The 25,795-nt window shown below is 41.8% G+C and overlaps 1 protein-coding gene across 1 annotated transcript in view; it reads right to left on the bottom strand.

Annotated features, from left to right (window-relative positions):
• Nucleotides 1–5,219: 5,219 nt before the first annotated feature.
• Nucleotides 5,220–25,795, bottom strand: part of whrnb (whirlin b) — a gene marked incomplete at both ends in the record, with an annotated part of 71,534 nt that continues 50,958 nt past the window's right edge. Inside the window, 9 exons of the mRNA XM_084055518.1 lie at nt 5,220–5,414; nt 10,878–11,006; nt 11,711–11,883; nt 12,880–13,636; nt 13,985–14,059; nt 15,858–16,037; nt 18,061–18,246; nt 23,851–23,887; nt 24,626–24,882. Coding sequence (XP_083911644.1) covers nt 5,220–5,414; nt 10,878–11,006; nt 11,711–11,883; nt 12,880–13,636; nt 13,985–14,059; nt 15,858–16,037; nt 18,061–18,246; nt 23,851–23,887; nt 24,626–24,882 — 1,989 coding nt within the window. The remainder of the gene's footprint in view (nt 5,415–10,877; nt 11,007–11,710; nt 11,884–12,879; nt 13,637–13,984; nt 14,060–15,857; nt 16,038–18,060; nt 18,247–23,850; nt 23,888–24,625; nt 24,883–25,795) is intronic.

Here is a 25,795-nt window from a genome sequence, read left to right as displayed (position 1 = left end):
TCAATACACTGTCAAATCATCAGTGCAAAAATGGACCCAAATGGTCCCTTACGGTTCACTCAATTAAATGAACACTGAGGATTTTACAGTGTATGATTACAATGATGTTATACTGTATATTTGGAAGTTTTGAAGAGGTGCTGGCACTTCAATAATACAAAATAACATAATACTGAGGGGGTGCTCAGTCCTTGGAATCACAATGAATTACAAACAAAAGGTTCAACTTGTTCCCGTCAATAGTTTATTGGTACCGACCCGTTTTGGAGGTATACTGTACCTCCTTCCTTATAGGGCATGAACCCTGTACCCTGAATCATGTTCTGTAGCCTAAGGAAAGTGTTATGCCTCCAAAATGCTGGCTGCCTAAGGAAGAGCTCTTTGCTTGAAACACATCACTGGATTTTTTTAATCTATGGTCTATTGTGAGAAAAAAAAGTCCTCCTGCATTTAAGTGGCTCCCACCTTTCCTTATTAATCTATTTTGATTACATTTACAGAAATAACAAAAAAAAATATATTTTTCCATACACTAATAATCACCAATCAAGTCTAAATTAATCCAGAATTAACGCTCTCATTTGTGTTCAGTAATTGATTTTGGCGAGTGACACCATCGTGCTATAACCTATAAATTTGTCTTTAGTTCTCATCAGCATCCTAGGGATAGAGTGTCTATGGCACATTTTCCACACTGAACACAGGTGAAATACACTGGAAGGAACAAAGTATGAATCTAGATTATGAGAAAGGATGTAAGCGATATAATTATACTACTGGAAAATACCAGCTGTTTTTACACTGTACACTATTGTTACAAAACAGTCATATCATGGAGTCATTTTATGTAGTGGCTAAAAACTATGAAACTTATCATATAATTGCAGTATTATAATATAACTACTATTTTAGATGTGCCAATGTTGATGAAATACTGAGAGATTTAAATATTTAAAAAAATATACAAATGTACATGTCTAGTAATATACAATGTAGAGATGGACAAAAGATAATCCAATTGATATATATCATATTTTCAAATAAAAGCACCATTTTCAGATAACGAAGAGCGAACAAAATGGCAAATTTGTGGGACTGAAGAGATCGCATTTAAAGTATTTAAATGCTCAAATTCAATATACTGTAGATACTCTTCATATACATTTATTAGTAAGGCAGAATGCTGGACATGCTGTATTTTTTGGTGAGCTACCTTTGTATTGTATTGTAATGTGTTGTCTGCAATGGGAGAACTGAAAACTTTCCATTATCTGTGTCATATACTTCCAGAGCTCAGGCAGATGATATCTGCAAATAACTAAAAGTGTCTGTTTAAACTTCTTGCAGTTGCGGATGAGAAACCACATTGAATCACATAAGCTGTCGATCACAGAAAAGTATTATGAATCGGCTTTCAAATATTTTCCCAGTTACTTTCCAATCTTTCTACCCCTCATTATATTGTCTATATTCTGTATATATATCTCTAGCTGTACAGTAAGTAGGAGATGGCTGATTTAAAGTAGCAGTTCACCCATTTTCAACCATATCATCTTCAATGGTCCTCCTCACTAGTGCTCTCTCGCTCTTTGTGCACATCCCAGAGGTAGGCTGCGGACATTTCACCAACCTGTCTACCAATCACATCATTAGTGGGGATTCGAAGCTAATAGGAACTACCAGCCATTGTTCCCTTATCAATAAATAATAAAAAATAGGTTGAAATCTACAATGACCACCTATGATGTCATTGGTAGCAGGCACATTTTCAAACCATCTACAGTCCACCTCTGAGTCACAGAGCTATAGAAACGACATCGTCCCATATAGCCCAGGCGTTTCGGGCCATATTTTGATGGAATCGTGCACTTTACGATACAAGCATGAAATTTGGCACACAGTTAGAGCATGCCATAAGGAACATTTTTGGCTATAGGGCCATCGCAGATTTGTCCTGTGGTAACCATGGCAACCATTTTCCAAAATGGCCTCCATCTGCTGTTATTTTACCAATAACTCCGGTGCTAGACCACCTAGGATCCTGATTCTGGTGACTAATCCTACATTCTCAAGTATGAGGAATACAGTGGTACTATTTAGAATTGTGCTGTGGTAACCATGGCAGCCATCTTTCAAAATGGCCACCACCTGCTGTCATTTTACCAATAACTCAGGTGCTACCAACTAGGATCTTGATTCTGGTGACTAATCCTACATTTTCAAGGATGAGGAATACAGCGGTACTATTTACAACATGCTACTACCTAACTACATATATCTGGCATTCAGTTAATTAAATAATAGTAAACCCATCAAAATATGTAATGGTGTAGGCCTATACAGTACATGTTTTCAAACTGACACGTGAGAGTCAAGAATGCAGTACTTCACTGTTTCTTTTATTAGTAGTAGTATTGCATAATTATTTTCAATGGACTATAAGACACAACAAAGGCAGAGTACTCATGAGTCATAACCTAATGGCATATAGACCAATTATTTGTTTACCAACATTGAGACTGGACGCACAGGTGATTGCAATCAATTCTCAACCTGTTGTTTTGGGGTGCGCTGATTTCAGCACACCCCAACCCCCTCTTGTGTGTTGGCTAGTGAGGCGTGTCCTAGCGAGACCTGATAGAATGGGTTTCATTGCGCGCATACTGGTTCCGTGCAGACTGGTTCTTATCAGTGTGACGTCGTCTGTTAAGGGGTCTATTCAATAAAGCCAGATAATCTACACAATGTTAGTTGCACAGTCCACCACAGTAGCAAAGGGCAGTACACTGAAGTGCTGCCTTAACACATCTGCATTGTCCACTGCATCCATTTTTGCAACCACAGCGGAGGAGTTCCCGAAAGGCCAGGCTCGCTTCTGTGTTTTCCAGTGCACTTCCCATCCTCCTGTCAAAATTAGAATCAGCTTTATTGTCAGATCACAGGTTTACAAGTGTAAAGAAGTGGATTAAATTATTTGTATTCACCCGTCTCCTTCCTCTTCCACCCCCATTCACCTGGGGATGGGAGTTCAGGGGCTGCAACCATCGCCTGTCCCCAACAGTGGCCAGCTTGGTAGGCTGCCCTCTTTGTATGTTGAGTCGTGTTGGGGGGAGTCCATCAATTGTTCTGCCCATCTGGGTGAATAGCTGCTTCCGTGCCCGTTCACTGATGCCTGGCCGCTAGTGCGGTCATAGAGCAATACCACAAATCGCTCCAGAGGCTCCATCCAGTCATGTATTTTCTGTGGGATGGCAGCTAAGGAACTGAAGGCATGTGTGACGTCACCATAGGTTTTCCAGGTCTTCCATGCCATCTTCTTGCCTCTGCCTCCAAAAGATGACACTGTGTCACATCCAGTAAAGGCATGGAACATGGGTAAGGCTAAGCATCGATCTGGGCCTAATGCCCTTGCCATCTCATGAGCTGCTAAGTTACGGAAACTTTTCCCTGTTCCAAAAGCAACCCACAGCTCAGTCAAGTGGAGGCGTTGGGCTGACGTTACTGCCAGGACCAGCACATCCGTGTCTACTGTGCGTATTGTCACCTTGCTATACCCTTCCTTCACAGCATCTTCTAGGTGTAATATGACGCGAGTATCAGCCTCCTCATGTACTGTAGTTAGTTAGGTAGTTACTAGCATGTTGTGAATAGTACCCCTGTATTCCTCATCCTTGAGAATGTAAGGTTTAGTCACCAGAATCAAGATCCTAGGTGGTCTAGCACCTGAGTTATTGGTAAAATGACAGCAGGTGGTGGCCATTTTGAAAGATGGCTGCCATGGTTACCCCAGCACAATTCTAAATAGTACCACTGTATTCCTCATACTTGAGAATGTAGGATTAGTCACCAGAATCAACATCCTAGGTGGTCTAGCACCGGAGTTATTGGTAAAATAACAGCAGATGGAGGCCATTTTGGAAAATGGCTGCCATGGTTACCACAGGACAAATCTGCGATGGCCCTATAGCCAAAAATGTTCCTTATGGCATGCTCTAACTGTGTGCCAAATTTCATGCTTGTATCGTAAAGTGCACGATTCTGGCCCGAAACGCCTGGGCTAATAGTGATTATTAGTGAGGACCCATGTAGGGCAAGGGTTCCCAAACCTTTCAGGCCGCGACCCCGCCAAAATAATCATATTTGAACTGGGGACCCCCCACCCCTGACAAGCACTGGGAATTGTAGGCATTACATTTAGTTTGACTCGGTTCCACAGATAAACATTGTGAAAATAGCCGAACTACAAGCTCACAACGCCTCGCACTGCAGCGATTGCAGATCGGATATTTCCCGACCACCAGTTTGGGAACCACTGCTGTAGGGCACGGTCACCCATGTGCTTCTGAAGGCGAGTAGCCATCTCATGATGAGGTGTCGAACACGTCAATTACCCATGTTGTCATGCGGTTTGCGGGCAGTGCTGGGAGTAATGCACGGAAATCGAGTTGCTGGTGTGTGTTGCGCAGTTCATTTGACTTATGCTGGAGTTAGGCTCACTGAAAGAGAACTACAGGCGAAAAGCTGGCCAATTGGGGTCAACCACGTGATTCTTTCCTATTGGTTGATGCCAAAAGTTCACCAATGTTGAACTCCTCGTTGAACACAATGCATCAACGAGTCGCAAAGGGAAGCTCCACCCCTTCGCTGCCATGGGTGACCATGTCCTTAGGTGTGTGACTACACACCTGTGGTGCATCGATCGAGCTAATCGATGCTCACAGGATAAATCAGCTGCCCCCCCCCCACACACACACGGAGAGCCTCTGTCAGGACAGTCCATTTACATCTGCTCTCCCTTGTAACTGTTTTCTGTTTATCGATACCACTTCAATTCCAGTTCATACCACAACATGGCAAGCAGCATAACTGTATCAGTCTGTAAAGCTCGGGAAATGTTATATTCCAAAAGTCTTGCTGTTGTCGTTCCCTTACTACCAAGCCTGTCACACTGTGAAACTCATGCTCATACTGCAAGTAGATTAACACAAACAACTAAGTCTTAATCAAAACACTAGTTGATTCAGGTCTCAATTTTATGGTAAATAACAATTCTCCCTGTATATTTTCTATATTTGAGCAAAAGACTAAGTGCAATCAGCAATACTACACTCAACCTTCCACTCGTCCTTTCCCAGAAAACAGAAAGAAAGATATCTGAGGACTATGATTAAAGGGGAAGGAAATTAAATTGATTGTTGTTCATAAATGCATCAGTCCTGCTAGTGTCCTGGCAGGTGGGCATGATTGAACTCAGCCACCAGGAAGTCGATGTGGTCCTTCTCTTTGGTCTTGAATGCCTCTGCAATGATGCGTGCGCAATCCTTATGCTCCCGACCCCTGAGGGAAACCCCGTTGACCTCCAGGATCACTTGGCCCACCTTCAGCTGGCCACATCTGTGGGCAGAGCCACCCTTCTGATTGGCCATGGTAGTGGGAGAGAGAGAAAGGGGAGATGAAAAGCAAATAGAATCAGCAGGTGCAAAGAAATGTGAAGGATAGCTGGGCCTGGATGATTAACAACTAATTTACGCTTTCTTACTCCCAGGTTGTGCTACAGATTGACGCTTGGTCAACAAAGGCTACCTTTTGCGTCCAATGTGGATGCATTATGTGTGATGCTGTCACGTGACGCTGACTACACACATTGATGCTAAAGGGGTACTCAGTGCACTGACCCGTGACACAAGGGGGTCAAGCATGTGACAAGTTGGGAGTGAGAACATGATGAATTTATGCTCCATAGCACAATGGTGTCACTTGCTGAAATGAACTGATGTACAAGATAACAACATGCGGTGGAGATTAAATCACGATTAAGGCGGCTGAGTCATAATATGACTCATGACACATTATGACACTTATTAAGTGTGCATTTGTGTGTGTGTGTCCATGCAAGTGTGGTGGTTCGCACATGTAGCGGTTGTGGTGTGGAATGCTCATTATCTCCCCTTCTGCCAAACAGTTCAAACAAATCCATGGAGTTAAAGGAGTAGTTCACCCCCAAAAAATACTTATTTTCTATCAATTACACCCCCCATGAACCCTTGAATTCATGGAGATTGTTTTTGTCGCATTCCCAAGCCAATAATTTGATAACCGGCAGAAAGATGCTAATGTCTCCGGTAGGAGACTCCGCAAGTCTTCTATCGGTCATCAAATTATTAGGAATGCGACAAAAACAAAAACATCTCCATGAATTCAGGACATCATGGGATGTGTAATAAGTATTATTTTGAGTGAACTACTCCTTTAACAGAGAGAGATGCTGGTCTGAAGCGCCTGTCTTATGCTCAGTCAGACAAAGACGGCTGGGAAAGACGTACAACCTCTCAAACCTCTCAAAGCTCTCTCTCTGCCTGTATGACCAACCATTGATCACACCTGCTTGGCAGAGGATGCTGATACTGTAGGAGGGCGACCCAGATTGCCTCAGTCAATCTGTTGTCTGTCTTTTTCCATGCTACAGTATTTTGCCTTTACCAGTGCACAGGATCTGATGTACTGCAACTATCTGTTTTTGTGCCATTACATTTAGTGCATGGCTAATTCAATTTATGTTTGGGAAGAAAACTTAATGATGGGTGAAAGTAGTGTCCAAGTGGGTGTTCAAGTGGGTGTGCATGAACAAGTCTGTAGTCTGATTAACTATAACATGCACGGTTGTTTTGGGCCAAGATAAAAAAAAATCTTCAGTTATACTGTACATGTAACACAATGTCAGACAATTGCTTGCAGGTACTGTAATTCTACTATTTTGTCCATTATATGTGAAAATGTTCAAATTGCTGTGTTTGTTATTGCATCGCATGAGCATATAGTCAATCAGCCTAATGCCTACAGTATGTATTAAAGCCTGCTGAACGTGGTTCAACACTGACACTGAAGAAGGGCTTAGCCTGAAATATCCATACATATTATCAATATTCAAATAAGTCATGGGGCGCAGACTTCTTTTATGCATGCCCACTAGTAGTGCTGTAGCCTACTCGAGACCACCTACAGCAAGAACAAGTCAAGACCACAAACAGGGTGGCAGCGAAGCATTCTTGACCAAGTTAAGACCGAGAGCAGAAGAATTTGAATCCTAATCGAGAACATGCCCATAACTGCGTTGATCTGATATCATACTGGGGGCTCAAAATGTACATATCTCACTGCCAATGTTTCATATGGAGAAACAGAATTATTTCTGAATTTTAGTCAAATACAATTAGATATGCAATACATATTCTATTGCAATACATATATTATTCTAACAGAAGGCATGCCTTTGAAACACTGCAATTATATTATACTGACAGGTCTATTGTTAAGTTCATGTGTGAATTGCTTCGAAACTACCATGGCCAGTGGCCATTATCACCTCAAGAAAGACAATAGCCACACATAAGCCTTCACCTCAGACGCCACAATATCACATGAAAAAGGCTAATGTCAGTCTTGCTGCCCCCAGCCTCTCCTCCTGCGTATCAGATACGCTTCCTTGGACGGTTTCTGGAGGGTATACGATTTTAAAAAAAATGTTCCTGCCCGGCATACTACGTACATAGCGTAACTCAATACAACACACCATAGCATAAAAGGGACAAGGACTGACAAATACAGAGATATCCATATATGGCCATAAAAGGGATAAGAACTGACAGATACAGAGATCTCCATATGGGCAAATCAGTCACATTTGCGGTGTGACGTAAGTGTGAGGGCCGTGCCGAACTCTAGAACTGTAGTTCATGATTGATGAATCAAAACCAAAATGGTTGTCTTATATAGACAGTAAACATCTTAAGCTGCAGTACTTTAAAGACATTGGCTATTGCCAGCTGAGTCAAGACCATCAAAATGTGGTCTTGAGACTGGTCCTGTGTACTACAGCACTACATTGCAGTAATTCCAGAAGGCTAAACTGTAAATGATGACACATATTTATATGGGAAACCTTTACCAAAAGAGATGATGATAAGATTTGAATATTCATATGGGAAAACTTTACCAAAAGAGATAATGATAAGATTTGAATATTCATATGGGAAAACTTTACCAAAAGAAATGATGATAAGATTTGAATACACAAACTATCCACAAATCCTGGCCAAGAGAAGTGAACTACTACAACTGCACATAACCTCCAAATGTCCTCATTAAGATGCATGGTAGTCAGTAATGAAAATGGTGGCTGTACCAAGCATGTGCATGCAGATGTGGCAGGACACAAACTCCTTACTCAAGTTAAGTAAAAGTGAAAATGCACATCTAAACTATTATTCTAACTCTAAACTAAAAGTTGAAGCACAATTTACATTTATTTACTGAAGTTTACATAATAAAAGTGCATGCCCTTGAAAAAGTAGGACGCTAAAAGGGCATTGTAAACGTTTTAAAACACTGTTCTCTGTTGAGTGTTAATGTGATCAAGTAAGAATCCCATACAGTACGTGCTTTTGAAGACTATTACACTTTGACAATCCAAACTACAGTATGTTGGTCAAATAACAAAATAATATTTTACATGATGACACTGAGAGCAACAAACATTTACTCGCTATTCCTATCAGCCTGTATCACAGACACTTGTGCCGAAGGTTACAGGCAGCCAATCGTGGGGGAAATCTAGAGATGTGCAAAATCTGCACGTGTCAAGGGATCATCCCACTCCTCTGGGATTAGGTTTATTTGGAATTTGGCATTTGATCACTGGATGCCTGGATGGAAACTATCTGATGCAGATATCTGCTGATAATTTCCCAAGAATATGCTGAATTCTTGAGTAAAAGTACTTCCTTATTTAACAGAGAAACAAGTCTATTTTGAAAATGTAGTGAGCTGAAAGAATATAGTTCTCTATTAATAAACAGAGTGAAACAGAACATCCGCACACCCAGTAAGTTTAAAAGCAGGTGCGTAGGAGACAAACACTAGGTGAGATCACTCTTGAAAGATATACCTGCACACTGCCACTTGCACGTTCAAGAGAAGTTTTTTAATGTAGGCAACGTTTCGGTCGTGTAGACCTTCATCACGGGTATATCTTTCAAGATTGATGTCACCAATATGTAGTGAGTATAAGCCTTAAGTGAAAGAAATACTACAGTAAAGCGGATACTTAAAACTTTACTTAAGTGCAGTTACAAAGTAATTGTACTTTGTTACTTCCCACCTCTGTGTTCATGTGTGTGAAAACACATGCAGTACCCTGACCTCCCGCTGCGTTGTTGTAAAACAGATACCACATGCTTAGTCAACTTACTTTGTTTATACTTAAGCTTTATACTTAATCCATTAACTTACTTTGTTTATATACTTAAGCTTTATACTTAATCCATTAACATACTTTGTTTATACTTAAACCATTAACACCTGAGGCCGATTTTAAAAACGTCTTCTAAATCCTAACAGTTTTCTGAATATATATGTTGATATCAGTGGTGCTCAAAACCTTGTCATGTCAAGCATGCACCCTAAAAATTCTATGTATTTGGCCGCTGACCCCCATGTGAAAGATTCCAGGGACCCCCGGAAGCCAAGATTTGAGTGAAAAATATTCTCTTTAAAAAGAATATATATATTCTAACTTCTAAGATCCCTATTTTTGAATAGCCAAAGTATAAATAATGCTTAAAGTGGTTAAAATATAGCTAAAATCTAAAATGACACAGATACTTTCCCGGTTTTAATGGGTTAAAGGGATTGTAGGGAACATTAAGCCTACATTTATAAAATATTTATATATATATATTTTGCATTTTCTCCCCTCTATCAGCCACTATTGGCTGGGGTGTTTTCCTGCATTGAAACACAGTTCTCTTTCTGAAATCCGTATTTTCCCTACTGTTTATGTTCATGTTACGTTTGTCCGGGTCGTAAATTAACGCACGCATGTGCGCGTCCGTGAGCGTCCGTGCCCGTGTGAACTTTTTACTTTCGGTTTTAAAACGCTCTCAAACTTCATTTTTGAGGCACAGAATTTACTTTAAAAAAATCGTTTGGATAGAATTTAGTTGTTTAACTTCATATATGTGGTCAATTTATCATGAAAGAGCCTATTTAAAAATAACATTTCAGAGAACCGTAGGGGCGGGCAGTTCCGCGAATTGTATCCGCATAAGGCAACCTATTTTGGGCATGGCCCATTTAAAAAGTCACCCCTGCGTCACCCCCTGGTGGTCGGGGAAAAGAACTGCTGGAGGGGCGGTGTTTGACAACAGTTTTTTTCTTTGATTATGTCTGAACTCGCCTACAATCCCTTTAACATGGAAATTACATATTAGCATGCACCAGCACCAGCACCATCCCAGAAATTAAGGTCCAATTATGAGAGTAATTTCGTTGATTACACCGATTACGACACGTGAATTCATTCAGAACAAAAAATAGTTGGTTATTAAATTATACCCCTCTGATATTATTGCTATAATTGGCTAAATGGAAGACTATTCTCTCACTCGTGATGGGGGGCGGGGTTGGCCTCATAGCAGTCTATTATATTGAGATTTATGGAACAGGCAGTGGGGAGTCATTGTTATGGAAATCTGCACTGTCACGCATATTCTCTATGGAGAAGAATGAGGCAGAAACTGAGAAATGCTGCAGAGGGGATTGAGGACCATATCTCACATTGCATCTCGTCTCTGATATGAATATCTCCTTTGCAGCTTTGTGTCCTTGTGAAATCCCAGGACTAACAATAATTATATTATAATTAAGTCAAAAGGCATCAAGGTGAGATATTAACAGAGGCAAACAGGGGCAAATGTAGGCTAGGTGAAACAAGGTTGAATCTCTTGTGCTACAGAAGTGAAAATTGAGCTGGAGAACCCATTTTGTCTTCACTGAGTAATGTGAAGTAATGTAAGTGTTTTTAGGGAAAATGCGCTCACCTGTATGGTGACTATGCGTGGCATAGGTTGGCGTGTGTTGGCTCCTCCCTCTATAGCAATGCCAAGGGTGTTTGCATTCTTTGCCACGCGTACCAAGACTGGGCTAAGAACTGGACCGGGTGAACCTGTCTGTAGGATATTAGAAGTGTTAGTTAGACAACATTAGTATGAGCTGTCATGGCGAATTGCCATAAACCTAATCCAATCTTCAGGCAATTTTAAATGTTTGTATCAGGCCCGGCGCCGCCGCCACAAGGGTGCCAGAGTGGGCCTGGCACCATCAGTTGCAAATTCTGCCCCCTCAGTTTAAGTTTTATGTACATATTGTTTTACTATATAAAAAATGATGTGCCCTCTCGCCAATTTCCATCTGCCCTCTCAGTCATTTCATCCTGGAGCCGAGCCTGGTTTGTATTTATACTTCACTTTTCTGCAATTTACAAAATTGACAAAAGAAAGGTGACAGGGTCCAAATTGATGCCGTAAGTAAGCCCTTCTCATCTAGAGCTCCAATATAGGTCCAAACAAATGATGTAGGCCATTATTTTAAGAAGGTGACGATATATAATATACTGTATATAACTAACACAATATATAAATATATACATAACGAATATAATATAACTAATTATACAACCTGATGTTTATTATCCACATTTATTACTAAACTAAAGTTTTAATATGTTAAGAGAGCCAGTAGCTTAAATAATATTCTGTAATGAGTTCTACATCCTGGTAAGCATTATGTAAGAAAACAAAGCTCTGACCCAGTTGCACTTGAAAACTTTTCCTAGTATGTCTTGTCCTATTACCCCAAATACTGGGATCCCCACCTGTCTGGAGGTTTGTGGAGCTACAGGGTACCCTGGAGGCTCCGATTGCCCTTGCTGGCCTTTGGTGGGTCGAGGACTGCCATCTTTACTGAGCCCCCCGGCCTCAGCGATGTCCACCCCGCTGTCCTCACTCAGAGTCTGGCCACTGTCTGACAGCTGAGACAGAGTGGCCCCTGGTCAGGACAGGGGCAGAATCAAACATGGTTAAAGGCCAGTGGTTCTCAACCTTTTCAGGCCACGACCCCACAAATAATCATATTTGAACTGGGGACCCCCCCACACCCTGACAAGCACTTGGAATTGTAGGAATTGAGGTATTACATTTTGTTTGAGTTTGACTCAAACAAATTGTTGTTCCCACAGATAAATATTGTGAAAATAGCCGATCTACAAACTCACATACTTTTGATGCAGTAATGGTCTTTTTTTCTTTTTTTTTGTATTAAAAAGGTCCTTAAATTGTCACTTCACTGTCATCTGGGGACCCCCGAAAATCATGTAGGGACCCGTCCCACAGGTTGAGAACCACTGGTTTAGGACTTGTTTACCACCATTATAAGCAAGTAATAGGGAACACAATAGTCAGAGAGACTGAGTCATAATACCCAGACATTTATTATTGTGGCTATTGTGACTATCCAGCACACAAAGCTGTTCATACTGTATGCATGATGCATGGCCGCGTTCTGTGCATAATTGTGGGGAATCAATTTCATCCGCAAATTCTGGTAAACGTATGGTTATGACTTTGGCAGGAAGTCTGTTTGCATTGCAAATACATTTGCATTGTAAAATACTGAGAGTAGCAGATTTCTTGAATACACAATTTTCACAAAAACATGCAGACATGCATACAGTATATTATGGGCAAATGTGATCATACACCTGTGAAGAAACCTGGGAAGAATACAACATGGAAGAAAAACACAAAATACAGCCACACAGCAAAAAAATATGGATGTAAATTCTTGAACAAAGAATTGTAGGGACAAAAAAGACAAAATGACAAAATGGAGCCGGAGATTTCAAGAATTTCACAATGTTTCTAGAAACAAATGCTACCATGTTGAAAGGAGGCAGTTCACTCCATCAACATCAAGATTTTTCATTACTTATAAGTAAAAGAAAAATAGAAATATCTTTGTTTTCACATTTGCATGCTTTCCTACCTCTCTGGTGGGGCTGCGTTCTGCCATCTGCAGTCAGCCTGTTCACATCAGTACCCATGATGCCTTTCTGGTTGGGGGAAGGGGAGCACGACTGCTTGGGACTGGAGGGCGGGGGTGGCGGTACGATGATAGAGGGACAGGGCGAGGGACACGGCGACGGATGGGGCGACAGGTGTGGGGAAGCCATGGGCGTGGCGGAATTGGACGAGGCCGCAGACCTAGCCTGGAGGGAGGACTTCTCGTAAGAGCTGGTTCGAGACGAGAGCTTGACGGACGTCTCAGGCCTAGGAGGGCTTGCTGCGGTTTCCCTGTGATGGAGAAACCCGGGACAGGTGTGGCGTCCTGAGCTGGGACGGTTGTGCAGGGAGAGATGTTGGTTGTGATGGTGGTGAGCGGGGTGGGGTTGTTGTTGTTGTTGTTGTTGGTGGTGGTGATCGGAGGTGGGAGGGTAATGGGAGCTTTGGCAGGTGTGACGCAGGGAGGTGAGGGAGGTGTGGCGGGCTGCGTTGGGGCAGATGTGGTGGGTAGAGTTCGGGGAGGCTTGGTGGGTGCCGGGGAGGGATTTGGCGGGCTTGTGGAGGCAATCCGGGAATAGCCTGGTAGGGCCGGTGAAGGACAAGCCTGAGCCGGACTGGCCCGACCTGGCAGAGTGCAGTCTTCTTGTCGGCTCTCTCATGCTGGCGGGTCTAGCCTGCTGGCCCTGGGAGGGCAGAGGCTTAAATGACAGCGGGTGATCACATGAACACTGGACTTCCTCCTACATAATGCAAAGACATGCAAAGACCCATTAAAATAAAAAATGGAAAAAAAATATGGACAAAAACAGTATTTTAATTCATCCAATATAATTCAATATGTCTAAACATAGAGTTTCAAGTCTGTTAACCAAGGACTTAAGATACTTTACAAAAGATGAAATTACATAGACAATCCTTCACAAATGATCTATATTTTTGGGGGGGAATGTGAGTTTTTCAAATGTTGCATATCACATTTTGAATAGAAACTCTTTCATGTACGTAAGCATTGGTTTTGGAGGACCAACCCTACAGTATAGTATGGCCATTACTGTACTATCTATCTGCTGTATAACTTTGATACATACCAATGTAACATTTTGCAGAGCATTAGTGCTTTCCTCTAGGTCTGCTCCTATTCTGCCTCCAGCTGAGATATCATTCTGAAAAAGCAAGAGGAGGTTATTCATTTTGTAGCACTGTCCCTGCCTCTAGTGCACAATAACCCATCCAAAAGTTTTCTTAAAAAAGAAAGAACAAAAAGAAGAAAAAAGACAGGTCCTAGGTTCAAACCATACTGCAGCAATGTGTCCTTGAACAAGAAATTAAAAAATGTTCTTACCACTGCTGCGACAAAACAGCATCACATAAATGTCTAAATATCTGCAAACCAAAGGAACCAGACTAAACAGGAGCTTTGTCCTGTTCTAATCGGCTTTAGTGCAGCCAGTCTGTGAAGGAAGTATTCATCTTATTTGACACCAGTGTGTTGGAACATCCTGTCCCCGCAACGCACCTTATTGGCACTTACTGAGCCGTAACTAAGGGACTGTCAATTAACTGCAATTAGCTATTTGCTGGGGTTGTAATTTCACAAGCACGGTAATGAATGTGTCAACACAGACAATTAGACGGGCACTGGGTTGTGTCATGGCAATCAGCAAACAGCAGCAGTAACCTTTAACAGAAGCAAGAAAAAACTTGAGACCATGACGAAACGAACATTGAAAGAATTGCCCAAGCATTAACAAGATACTTTGAATTCACCTCTGAGACATTGTAAACAAATGTTTACAGACAGACCAACATCCTATGAACGCTGAGAAACAACCCACTACTTTGATCAGAGTCAAAACAGCGCTATGATACTCTGTTCCTTCCTGTGTGGGTCAGACGGACTGCAATTGAGAGTGGTTCAGAAGGCTGGCTCGGACCTGGCAGAATGAGGTCTCGTTGGACTGATGTGGGCCACAGTGAAACATCAATACTACAGCTGCTAAGTGCCAGAGCGGAAGGCACAGATCTTTTTGAGAGACTGGCGCCGGGGAGTTATAGCTATGATGGAGTGGAAAGGAAAAACAGGTCTGGAGTCATGTGGGGAATAACACGTGCACATACAGTAAAAAAAAAATACTGATTGATTATGAGCATTGACCTTTCGTCCGTGTTCAGTACATTACAGCCGGACAATACTGCTCTCTAAAGTGAGACGGTTGGAGGTCAACCCACAACTCATACTCTGTGTTCCTCCCCCCTGGTTTCAACTAGCTGTGGGGTCCCACAGGGGTGCATTAGCTTCCCACTGGTATTCACACTGTACACCAATGTGCTAATGCATAACAGCAAGTACTTTACTTTATTCAGTATTTTAACTCGGGTAAACTTTTGACTGATTAACTTTCACTTGTAGTAAAGTAATAATATCTGACCAGGAGTGTCTATACTTCATTAGAGTGTCTAATGATTCAGGTTGTCTACTTTGTCCACCATTGGCTAAAGGACTTGCCGGGAGACTGAGACACTGGTAGCATGCACTCACATGTAAATCCGTGTTCAATGGCCACTGGCAGGCGCAACAAATTCAGCATTTTTCCCTTGGCCTGGGAGGGGAATCCAATTCTTCTGCTCATCAGTGCTACATTGCCCGTGAAATTTTACTACGCACTGTCTCTCATCCAATCCCACACTTGAAGGGGCTTTAAATCAATTGGCAAATCAGGCATATTTCAACTAAGAAAATAGTTTATATCAGCCATGCGGTTATGTAACACATTACTCATAGACACAGAGTAATCACACTATACAACGTCAACCAATAGAAGTCAATTCACTGCAAATGAGATAAATATGACACGGCTGCACTACTGCGTTGTATTTAAACTTTGATCAAATGCTTGTGTTGGATTTATCATACTTATTCTACTTCCTCAAGGTAGCTGTCTATAGGCTACTGTACTGTACCTTGGAGGGGCTGGTGTGTCCAGTGGAGGCCTCGTGGATGCAGTGGCTCTGTGGATGCAGGACTCCCAGGCCTTCATGCCAGACCTGGTGGGCCTCTCTTTCACGGTGCAGAACCAGCCCATCGTACATCTCTAGCTCCTGGGGAGCCACCAAACTTCTCACCTCAGACAGCAGGGACAACTGGATGGAGAAGTAGGACTCAGCTAAGCACCCTGCTTGTGACCCTCACAGGACCGTGATGGTCCTTATACCCAACTTGAACAAAGTGGTTTAAATTTGGATCATTATACAGTACCCATTGTAATGTAATTATAAACAGCTAATCTCAGGCACAGATGTCTTGTTTGGGACCAAAGTGTTGGATGGACTGACAGAGATCCCAACAAACAGCTGGTGGGGGTAGAAACATTAATCCAGCACACACCGGGATTGTACTGTAGAATAGATCACATCTGGTCTGAGTCAAACAAATTGAGCTGGTGTGAATGACTATACACACCTGTTGTGTATCGAACTAATCGATGCACACAGGATAAATCAGTGATCCCCAACCGTGCAGAGTCTGTCAAGACAGAACATTATATCTGCTCTCCCCTATTAATTCCGGTGTACAATACAGTTCCGGGTACTTCAACAGTTAATTGCACTTACTGTATTGCAGCACTGCATGATTCTGTATCACACTGGACAATAAAGACCTTGCTACTTCAAGAACCCTGCTGTTATCTGTCCACCACTATTGATCCTGTCACTGAAACAGAGTGAACTAGAAAATTGCGCTCAGTATGGCGCAAATCATTGCCGGAAGGCATGCCCTATTAATAAAAGAGATGTGCAATATGCAGAGAAATTACTACCTAGAGCCATGAAACGGTAGCGCGGCATGTGATCAGTTCTACAGTACATTGCCGCTACTGTCTTCTTTTTCTCGTTCTCTCATCAATTAAAGTAAATTATACTCTCTCCATCTTTCTGTCAGATGACTGTCATTAAAATGTCTCGGTAAGGTGCAAAGTCTGATTGATAATGCTGTGTCAATTATGCTTGTTTCACCAGTCAGTAATAAAGGTTGTGATTTTGTGATTTAAATGTAAATGTGGATTTTAGCTGGGCCACATGCTAGTCCTTCTCCTTCTCATGAGATGTAGCAAGCGCTGTTGACATTATGGTTACAAAAGCTGACGGTCAATTGTTCCTGAAACATTTGTAATGGCATGTAGGAGATGTTTATCTATGGTAGCCTATATCTGAAATGTGGCAGCACAGTCTAAGAGATCTTAGATCTGTGAATTTTATTTTACCTACAGTATTTAGTCCTACTGTCTAACATTAATATAACTGCTTGTGTTAATCTATGTACAGTATTTGTTATTCATTAATAGGATGGATACATTCACGAAGGAGAACTTTTACAATGATTGCCACTACAGTCACTTTGAAGTAGAATGTAGGACCAAAGAGCTAATAGAGGGAAAACACAGGAAAGTGATTTCCCTGGGTAGGCAGATTTGCTTTGAGGTAGATTAAGCCCATGAGAGACCACAGAGTTATTCCATCCCACATGCTGCTCAGCTGCTGCAGATGAACAGTTTCACAGCACTCTCCATCCCACATCCACTTTTCCTTAGTGATCTTTTCATTGTTCTTTTGATGTCTTTTTTTTTTTTTAAAGGTATTTTTTTATATTTTCTGCCTTTATTCATAGTGATAGTAGAGATGGACAAGACGTGGGAGAGAGAGATGGGGAGAGACATGCAGCAAAGATCGTCGGGAACGGGACTCGAACCTGCGATGCGCTGTCAGGCTTCAGGCTATATTAGAGCCTAAGTGCCTGGACCGCTAGGCCAGCGGTCCGGGCCCTTTTGATATGTCTTAATTGACCGTATTCATGTGGTGGTCACTTTTCTATAACTTCATTTTCAGTGGGGGGGGGGGGGGGGGTGTAAATAACAGAAATGGGTTGGACTTGGACACCATACTGTAGGTAGTTAAAGACACTTGGTGGTAGAATAAGCTTGCTTAAAAATAGTGCAAAATGTTTCTTTCAAGTACAGTATAACATTGATCGGGTTCTGTGCAAGGATGGCCAACAGCACTGAGCTAACGTTACACTTTCGATTAAGCTGTTCAGAAAAGGGCTCCAGTAGACTTGTTTATTAATATCATTATTATTGTTGATATTATTATTATTATTAAGTGGTACCTTGGCATGTGTATTGAAGAGCTCAAACAGGGCCATGGTCAGGGGTTCGACTCCTATGTGTCCCTCCTGGTACTCCTGGACATAGTAGACCATGGTCTGTCGCTCTGGCTCTGTCAGTAGTAAGTAGGCCTGCTCTTCCAGCAACACCTGGCTGCCTGGTGGACCCACGCCTCTACACATCTGGGGCTGGAGAGACAGATGATGGATGGATGGATGGATGGATGGATGGATGGATGGAGGAACCGATGGGTGGATGGATAGATGGATTGATGGATGATGATCAGACCCATGAATGATAGGTGGATTTATAATGGATGTACAGACGGACGGACGGACGGACGGACGGACCAACCGATCGATCAGTGATAGATGGAGGCATGCATAGATGGAAATATGGAGGGATAATATTGAAATACAGAAAGACATGGAAAAGGATAAAAGATATGAGAGATGGAGAGAGATGGCGAGAAATGGAGAGACAGGAAAATAGAAAGAGGGATACGACAATACAGTAGATTAGCAACACACAACAACAACATCTACAATGGTTTTTCCATTTCTCTCAACCCACACATGGCGATGGCTGCAGAGCTTATCAAGAGCTGGGAATAAACACTGGTACAAACTACAGCCCCGGGCATCAGTCTGTACAGAATATGTTTGCTTTGACGAGTTCCATCATTGTTATCTTCATAAGTCGTTCTTTTCCCGGTTGGATCGGCTGAGATTCATCGAGGTCCAGTGAGAGGCTTAGGACCTTGCTACAGGAGATTTTCACTCCCACAAAGATTTTGTTTGTATTTTGTTTCACTGTGAATGATGCAAAGATAAAATACATAAACAGTTTATTAAATGGCAGAAAAAGCCTCTTTGTAATGCACTTCGTCATTGCATGGGCATACTGTGACTCTGCGTTGATGAGATTCAAATAGAGCTATACATTTTCAATGCACCATCAAGAAACAGTAATGACTAAGCTATTCTCTGTGCTCAAGGTTAAGAAAAGAAAATGGGAATGCTTAGTACCATGCTGAAAGTAAAGGAGAATAGAATCATTGCTGCTGCGCAGTAATGGGATTATAGACCTACTGTATGTGAAAACTTTTATTTTCATGCAAGGCAGATTTCCTGGCAGAAGAATAAGAAGGAAGAACAATGAAGAAAAACAAATATAGAGGGATTGGAAGCAGAGCTGCTCGGCTGGAAAACTGGAACTTATTAGAGTAAAAAGGGGCTCACACCGAATTGTAGGAATGCTCTGTGCACAGCAATATTCCAAAATGGGTTCTTTGCTTCCTGGATTGAAAAATCAATACAAGAATTTGCAGATTGTGCCAAACCCTGTGCTACTCGGAGTCTGTTTATAAGGATGACTTAATATTCACTTCGTATACTAAAGGAACTTTAAGTGGATTTGTGGGGAGTAAACAGTTGTGCTTCTTTAGCAGGTTCATGGCCGGAGCAGAAATTCAATTAATTGGGTTCATAAAGACAATTTGGGGACAGTGCATCCACGTTTACTTTCTTCTTTTGAAGACTGCTGGGTCAGCCTTCATTACATTTTCCTTTATTTTTTGCACAGCCTGCCCTCTCCGTTTTCACTTAAAGTCTTTCAAATGCCGACAAAACAGTGTGCTGTGTTTTATGAGCATCATTAATATTCTCCTGGCAACACTGCAGGGACACTCTTACGGACGTAGTGTACCTTGAGGTTTACGCTAATGAACGCCCACTGACCAAATGTCTGGCTGCCTTCTGCTCACTGTCACCCCTCACCGGTGACAATCTAATTAACATGGGCAATTGAATATATCATGTTAAAGTAGCTTAATAGATGTTTTAGGGAAATAAACCAACAGTGCCATGACCATTCCCAACACTAAATGAAGGCTAGGCACGGGCCGTCTTTTGTTAACTGAATAATTACACAGTAAAATCCTCAGTGTTCATTCATCCATTTGTAACTGAAAGTGCACAAACGTAACCAATCTGCACTGCCCTCAACCGCAAAGCACTGTAGTAGAGGACACCCTAAACTAAAATCCAGTAATGAACAGACAAAAGCAGGGTGAGTCAACTTACGGAAATCAAGGTACTGGAGGGAGGGGAGAGGCAAAGGGGAATCGGCTCTGTACATAACTGTAGTCCCACGTTTTCAGTAGGTGGCACACCGGTTTCCTGTTCCAGTTCATTTCCCCATAACTTTGTTTGATTGGGTCGGCCACAGATTGGATCTGGAAACACGTGGAGGTGTCATATGTGTTTCCGGTTCAAACCTGTTGCCGAGCCAATCAAATGAAGCTATATGGGAAAAATAACCAGAACTGGAAACATGTATGCGACCTTCCGGAAACATGGGACTACAGTTTTGCACTATTGGACTATTGGGAGTAGCAGAGGTCGTGACCATGACAACCCTGCCTTTTCATATTCCATTTCCCCGCTCCCCTGAGCACCCCATAATCTCCTCTGTCCCGTCTCCCCTGAGTCCCTACCCTCCCCCTATCCCCCTATATGGCCCAGGTACTCTAAAGGCTGCAGAACACTCCAACAGAACATGAACTTTGTTCGGCTAGCTAGGGTAGGTCAGTAAGAACAAAATTACTTCCGCAAGAACTTCAGCAGTGCTTTTCGGAACTTCGTTCAGTAGTTCAAAGCTATAAGCACGACGCTAAAGCAATAGATTGGGCATGAGGTTAAGAGTGACAGTTGTCACTGTGTGTCAACGTGTGTGTCTGCTGTCGAGGTGAAGAAATGGATTGTATGGAAAGGAGCAAAATCAAAGATTTAAACTAGCAGCTGTAGAAAAAGGAATCAATATTGAGGGATTACAGTACATGACCTATTCCTCTATTCATCAGCTAAAATTAATAGATTGTCAACAAACAAGCTGTGAATGACCTGCCAATGAGTCCATCTGTACTTCTCCTCCGCCCGTTCCTGTCTGGGCAGAGAGCAGCTGGCAAGCCGTTCAGACCACCAGCGACTCAAGCTGCCCGTGATTGTTTATGCATGTTTGTCTATCGATCTGCAACTGCTAGTTTAAGACTGTAATATTCGTAATGCGCATTAAGCAGTTCATTTACGTCAGTTGCAAGTGGTGTTCAGTGACGTGTTTCTAGTCCACAGCCAGTGAGAGCCATGGTGCTCAGCGATCAGTGGCCAGCTACAGACCCAGCAGCAAAGCACACAGACACGCACACAGACACAGAGGAGAAATGCCTGTCCCCCCACATGCACATTGCTGTGTTTACATTCTGAAAGCTTTCGCCATCACTTCATAAAGTTGTTCCAGAAAAAATTACAAAGCCCAAGTTCATTGCTAACCAAAGCAAGCAAGCAGAGTTATATGACTTCCGGATGCTGCCATACAGCAATACAAACTAATAAATGTTACACATGCCATTTCTATTGTTATTTTAATGCTATTATTTTTGCTATTAGATCTTGTTGCTGCAATGTCAAGCAGCTGAAACCCAATACGTTTATTCTTATGTGTTATACTATGTGTATAATTGGATGTAACAATAACAATGCAGAATATTGAATCTCTTGATCACAAGCCTCGCCTAATTATTCTATTGCTTCTCTCCTAATAAGATCTTTTAAATATGTATTCTCTGTAATCACTGTGATACAAACATAGAATTATGTACTCTTCGTACCCTCTTGGCCATTTCATAGCCCATTCTGTATTCACGAGGAGCTCTGAGGAGCATTATTCTTAATTCACTGTCCCTGATCCATTAATTGTCACCCAACGGCCAATGAAATGTTCATCCAACGTTCATTAAATCAACATGGCCTCTCATCCCATCTTGAATTACAAAGCTCATTAGTCCAAGACTGCAAGAGGCAAAGAATTCGGTCCTGTTTCAAATTAAAGCAGCTTAATTATAGCAGAGCCTTTGATGTGGGTCTGGATGGCGCAAGTACATGCTGCAGATCCACTGTTTACAATGTCAATGAGTCATTTAATAAAAGGGACAATTACAAAGGGGAATAGGAAGGCAAGGAGTATAAGATAGCGTAGAGATTCAAGATCATTATAAACATTCACATCTAGGCTTTAGATTATTCATAAAAGCAATATACCACCAGCGAATACAACAGTTATATATATATATATATATATATATATATATATATATATATATATATATATATATATATATATATATATATATATTATAGTCAAGCAATTGTTTTTATGAACTATTTCATCAATCTGTAATATTCTACAGTGTAACAACAACAAATAAGTTAAACATTGGACATATCTTATTCCAACTCAGTGCCTCCGCAAACTATATTTCAAACAAACAACAATAACTCCTTTTTATATCATATATTACATTATTAAAGTATTAGATCCCATATATAAAAACAACACTTTTCTCGGGAGCAGGATGGAAGTCTGACATGTGCACAGACCCATAGACTAAATGTAAGTTGAAACAGCAGGATATTTTCAGTGCTGCATACAACTGTATTTCATCCACTGTCCAATAATGTTGACCCCTAGCCACTGTGCTGTGTTTCCTCGCTGAATAGCTCACATAACACCCACAGAACATCGGCTGATAAACCAGTAAATCCTTTTGTTTAGTCACCGCAGTGTGCTGTGAATGCTGCAATAGCTCATAGGTTTGAGAAAATAGGTAAAAGGAAAGCTGCTTGTTCATAACCCAGGCGAGAATCTGAATGGGGAATGTGAGTGTTGTTCCATCAGCCTTCACTAGATAAATATAGGTTAAAAACAACAAGCCAACTGAGTGGGAGCCAAACATACGAAAGCCTGAGGGTGAGCGGAGGCCAGATGATGTTTTTTGAAGACCCAAAAAATCAATGTGCTATTGAACATATTCACGTGGTGGTCATTTTGCTATTATTGTATGTCATACTCATGGCATGCATTGCTGATGTATGTATGTATGTATGTATGTATGTATGTATGTATGTATGTATGTATGTATGTATGTATGTATGTATGTATGTATGTATGTATGTATGTATGAATGTACGTATGTATGTATGTACGTATGTATGTATGTACGTACGTATAGAATATACTGTATATATACACACACAGTCAGACCACTGCAGGATAGATGTGATACTAAAAGCAGGGAAGGACGTCATTGCAGGGCTGCGTTTGATGTCAATCAAACTAAGCACACGTGGGTCAAGTGCAGGTTAACCTGTCACTGTCTTTGCTGCCTACGCTACACCATGGGGACAAATGTGAGCTAACACAAAGTCACAAGCAATGCAGATTTAGGCGGAATATGATGTAAACTACCACAAAGAAAAGGAAATGCAGCTACAACAGAGATTGGTAAGCTTAAGCTATACTTATGACTGGGTGAAGCCGGTGCAAAAGTCAAAAGATAAATTGGGGTGTGGAGGGGCATGGGGGGCTTTCATGTGGGAACAGGTCAAACGCCTGAATGGCACTTTTTTTCTAGTTATAGAAAAAACAATAAAATGAAATGAAACGAGGGAGAAAAATAACTGCCAGAAGGGTGTAGTAATTCCACCAGTTTCCAATGTGTTAACCTAGGCCTACTGTAACATACTTGTTAGGAGCAACACGTATTTTAGCATAATATCCTGAAACAAATGAATAGTTTCAATGAATAGTTTTACTAGTGAGATTAAATATAATCAAGGTAAACAGACTCAGCCTGGCATGGCCAGACTAATATCACTGCATATGATATTAGTCTTGAGTTGGATTTGGGTACGAACAATGTAACAGTGTGCATGGAGAAAGCATGGTTCTTTTACCTTTCCCAGCACAGGTGTTGCTCTGGCAGAGGATGGTCTGAAGTAGGAAAAAAATAACAATTTCTATTAGAAAGAATAAACACAATTAAAGACCTTAGGATAAATTACAAACACAAATTACAAAATAGCACCTTTACTTTAGGACATAAACAACCCAGCAAGAGTATCTTGGGGCCTGGAGTGAGTAAACTGGCACATGAGTTAAATTAAATTGACATTTATACCACCCTGAGCTATATAGGACATTGGAAAGGACCAGAAACACTGATGAATGGAGGGTCAGATTCAGAGGACTTTGAGAGTGAGAGAGAGACACAGACAGACAGACAGACAGACAGACAGACAGACAGACAGACAGACACAGACAGAAACAGACAGACATGTCTCGTCAGTTAACAACTGCAGTTACTACAGTTACAGATGTTTTTTATGAGCTACTTGTTTTACTTCACTACTGTGTTTTTTTGTATAAAAAAAACTTTTTTGGCTTTTTCTGCCTTTATTAGATACAGTCGTCTGACAGGAGATGGGGGGAGAGAGATGGGGAGTGATACGCAGAAAAGGTTTGTCGGGATCGGGATTCGAACCCGCGACGCGCTGTCAGCCTAGGTGCCCGGACCGCTACCCTAGCCGTCCGGGCCTTTTTTTTTATAATTAAAACAAAAACAGACAGATGTTGCAATAATGTGGAGTAAAGAACTGTTGAATCTCTAAAACCATTAGGATATGGCCAGTTGGGGCTTGCTTACCAAATATCACATATGTTGTCACTCACCGTGTACTGCAAGCACTGGCATTGGTACTGCCACAAACACTGTTGCAGATATTGGCACTGGCCGTAGCGGCGCTCTCTGCTATCGGCGGGCTGTTGATCCACTTGGTCTCGTCCACCACAGTGCGGGCATGGGGCAGCCGGCCAACATCTCTCACCCGCATTAACATTTGGTGGCCCATCTTCAGGATGTGGACAGCCTCGTCGTGGGAGATGGTGACGAAGCTACAGCCGTTCACCTCCAGGATCTGGTCTCCCACCTGGTGCAGATTTAGGAGGTGGAGGGGTACATAATGACATAATGGAATAAATCATAGGGAATATTGGTATGACGCAACCATGTGCAGTTAAATTGCATTCGACATTAGTCAACTCTTTATTTGTGTGAAATACTTTCACTAGCTCTTTGTGCAACACAAATTACTTTTATCCAGATTTTGTATAGGCTATTGTTTCGTTTTGAACAAAAGAGTGGATTACAGCGGTGTTAGTAAGGCACCAACAGAAGCATTTCAAAATATGATGAAAGGTTTGTATGAGCAGCTTTGTTTTGTGGGAACGGTCAGTGGCTGTGTCATGTTTTTGTTCTCTAACCCTCTCTTTTAGAGACCAAATCATTGATTTCTAGTAGTCATACAAGGTCACTTTTTTGACAACATGCCACTGTGCTCATCCTAAAATGTATTGTCTCCTTTCACAATTTGTCAGACTAATGTCTAATTTTAGACTGACTGAGTGATGGATTTACAGCGTTGGTCGGCCGGCTGGTCCTGCTGGTCCAGCCAAAAAGCCTGACATGCAACAAAACATGACTAACATTATAAGTATTTGACTGTTGGCCGGTGCCAATTCCCCAGGCTGATAGATATTCATACATGTATACAGTACAAAGACAGATGCATCCAAACATGCACGCGAGCACACGCACGCACACACGCACACACACACACACACACACACACACACGCTGTCTCTTTCATCTCACTGTACGTGTCATCTGTGCACATGCAAAAGACAAAGTGACTTGGTCAGACCTTTGTGCCGGTAGCCATTAAGCTCCATATGTTCTGTTCTTGGATTAATGCTCATGCTTGACTCTGGCACATTCACACACATGGACTACTGGGATGTTCACTAGGCCTACTACAGAGCCATTAAGGATAACGGCTGTAA

The sequence above is a fragment of the Gymnoscopelus microlampas genome (assembly GCF_963454915.1).
Source record: "Gymnoscopelus microlampas genome assembly, chromosome: 4".
NCBI classification, from domain to species: Eukaryota; Metazoa; Chordata; class Actinopteri; order Myctophiformes; family Myctophidae; genus Gymnoscopelus; species Gymnoscopelus microlampas.
The sequence above is the reverse complement of the archived record's forward strand: the minus strand, read 5'-3'. Positions and strand labels throughout refer to the sequence as shown.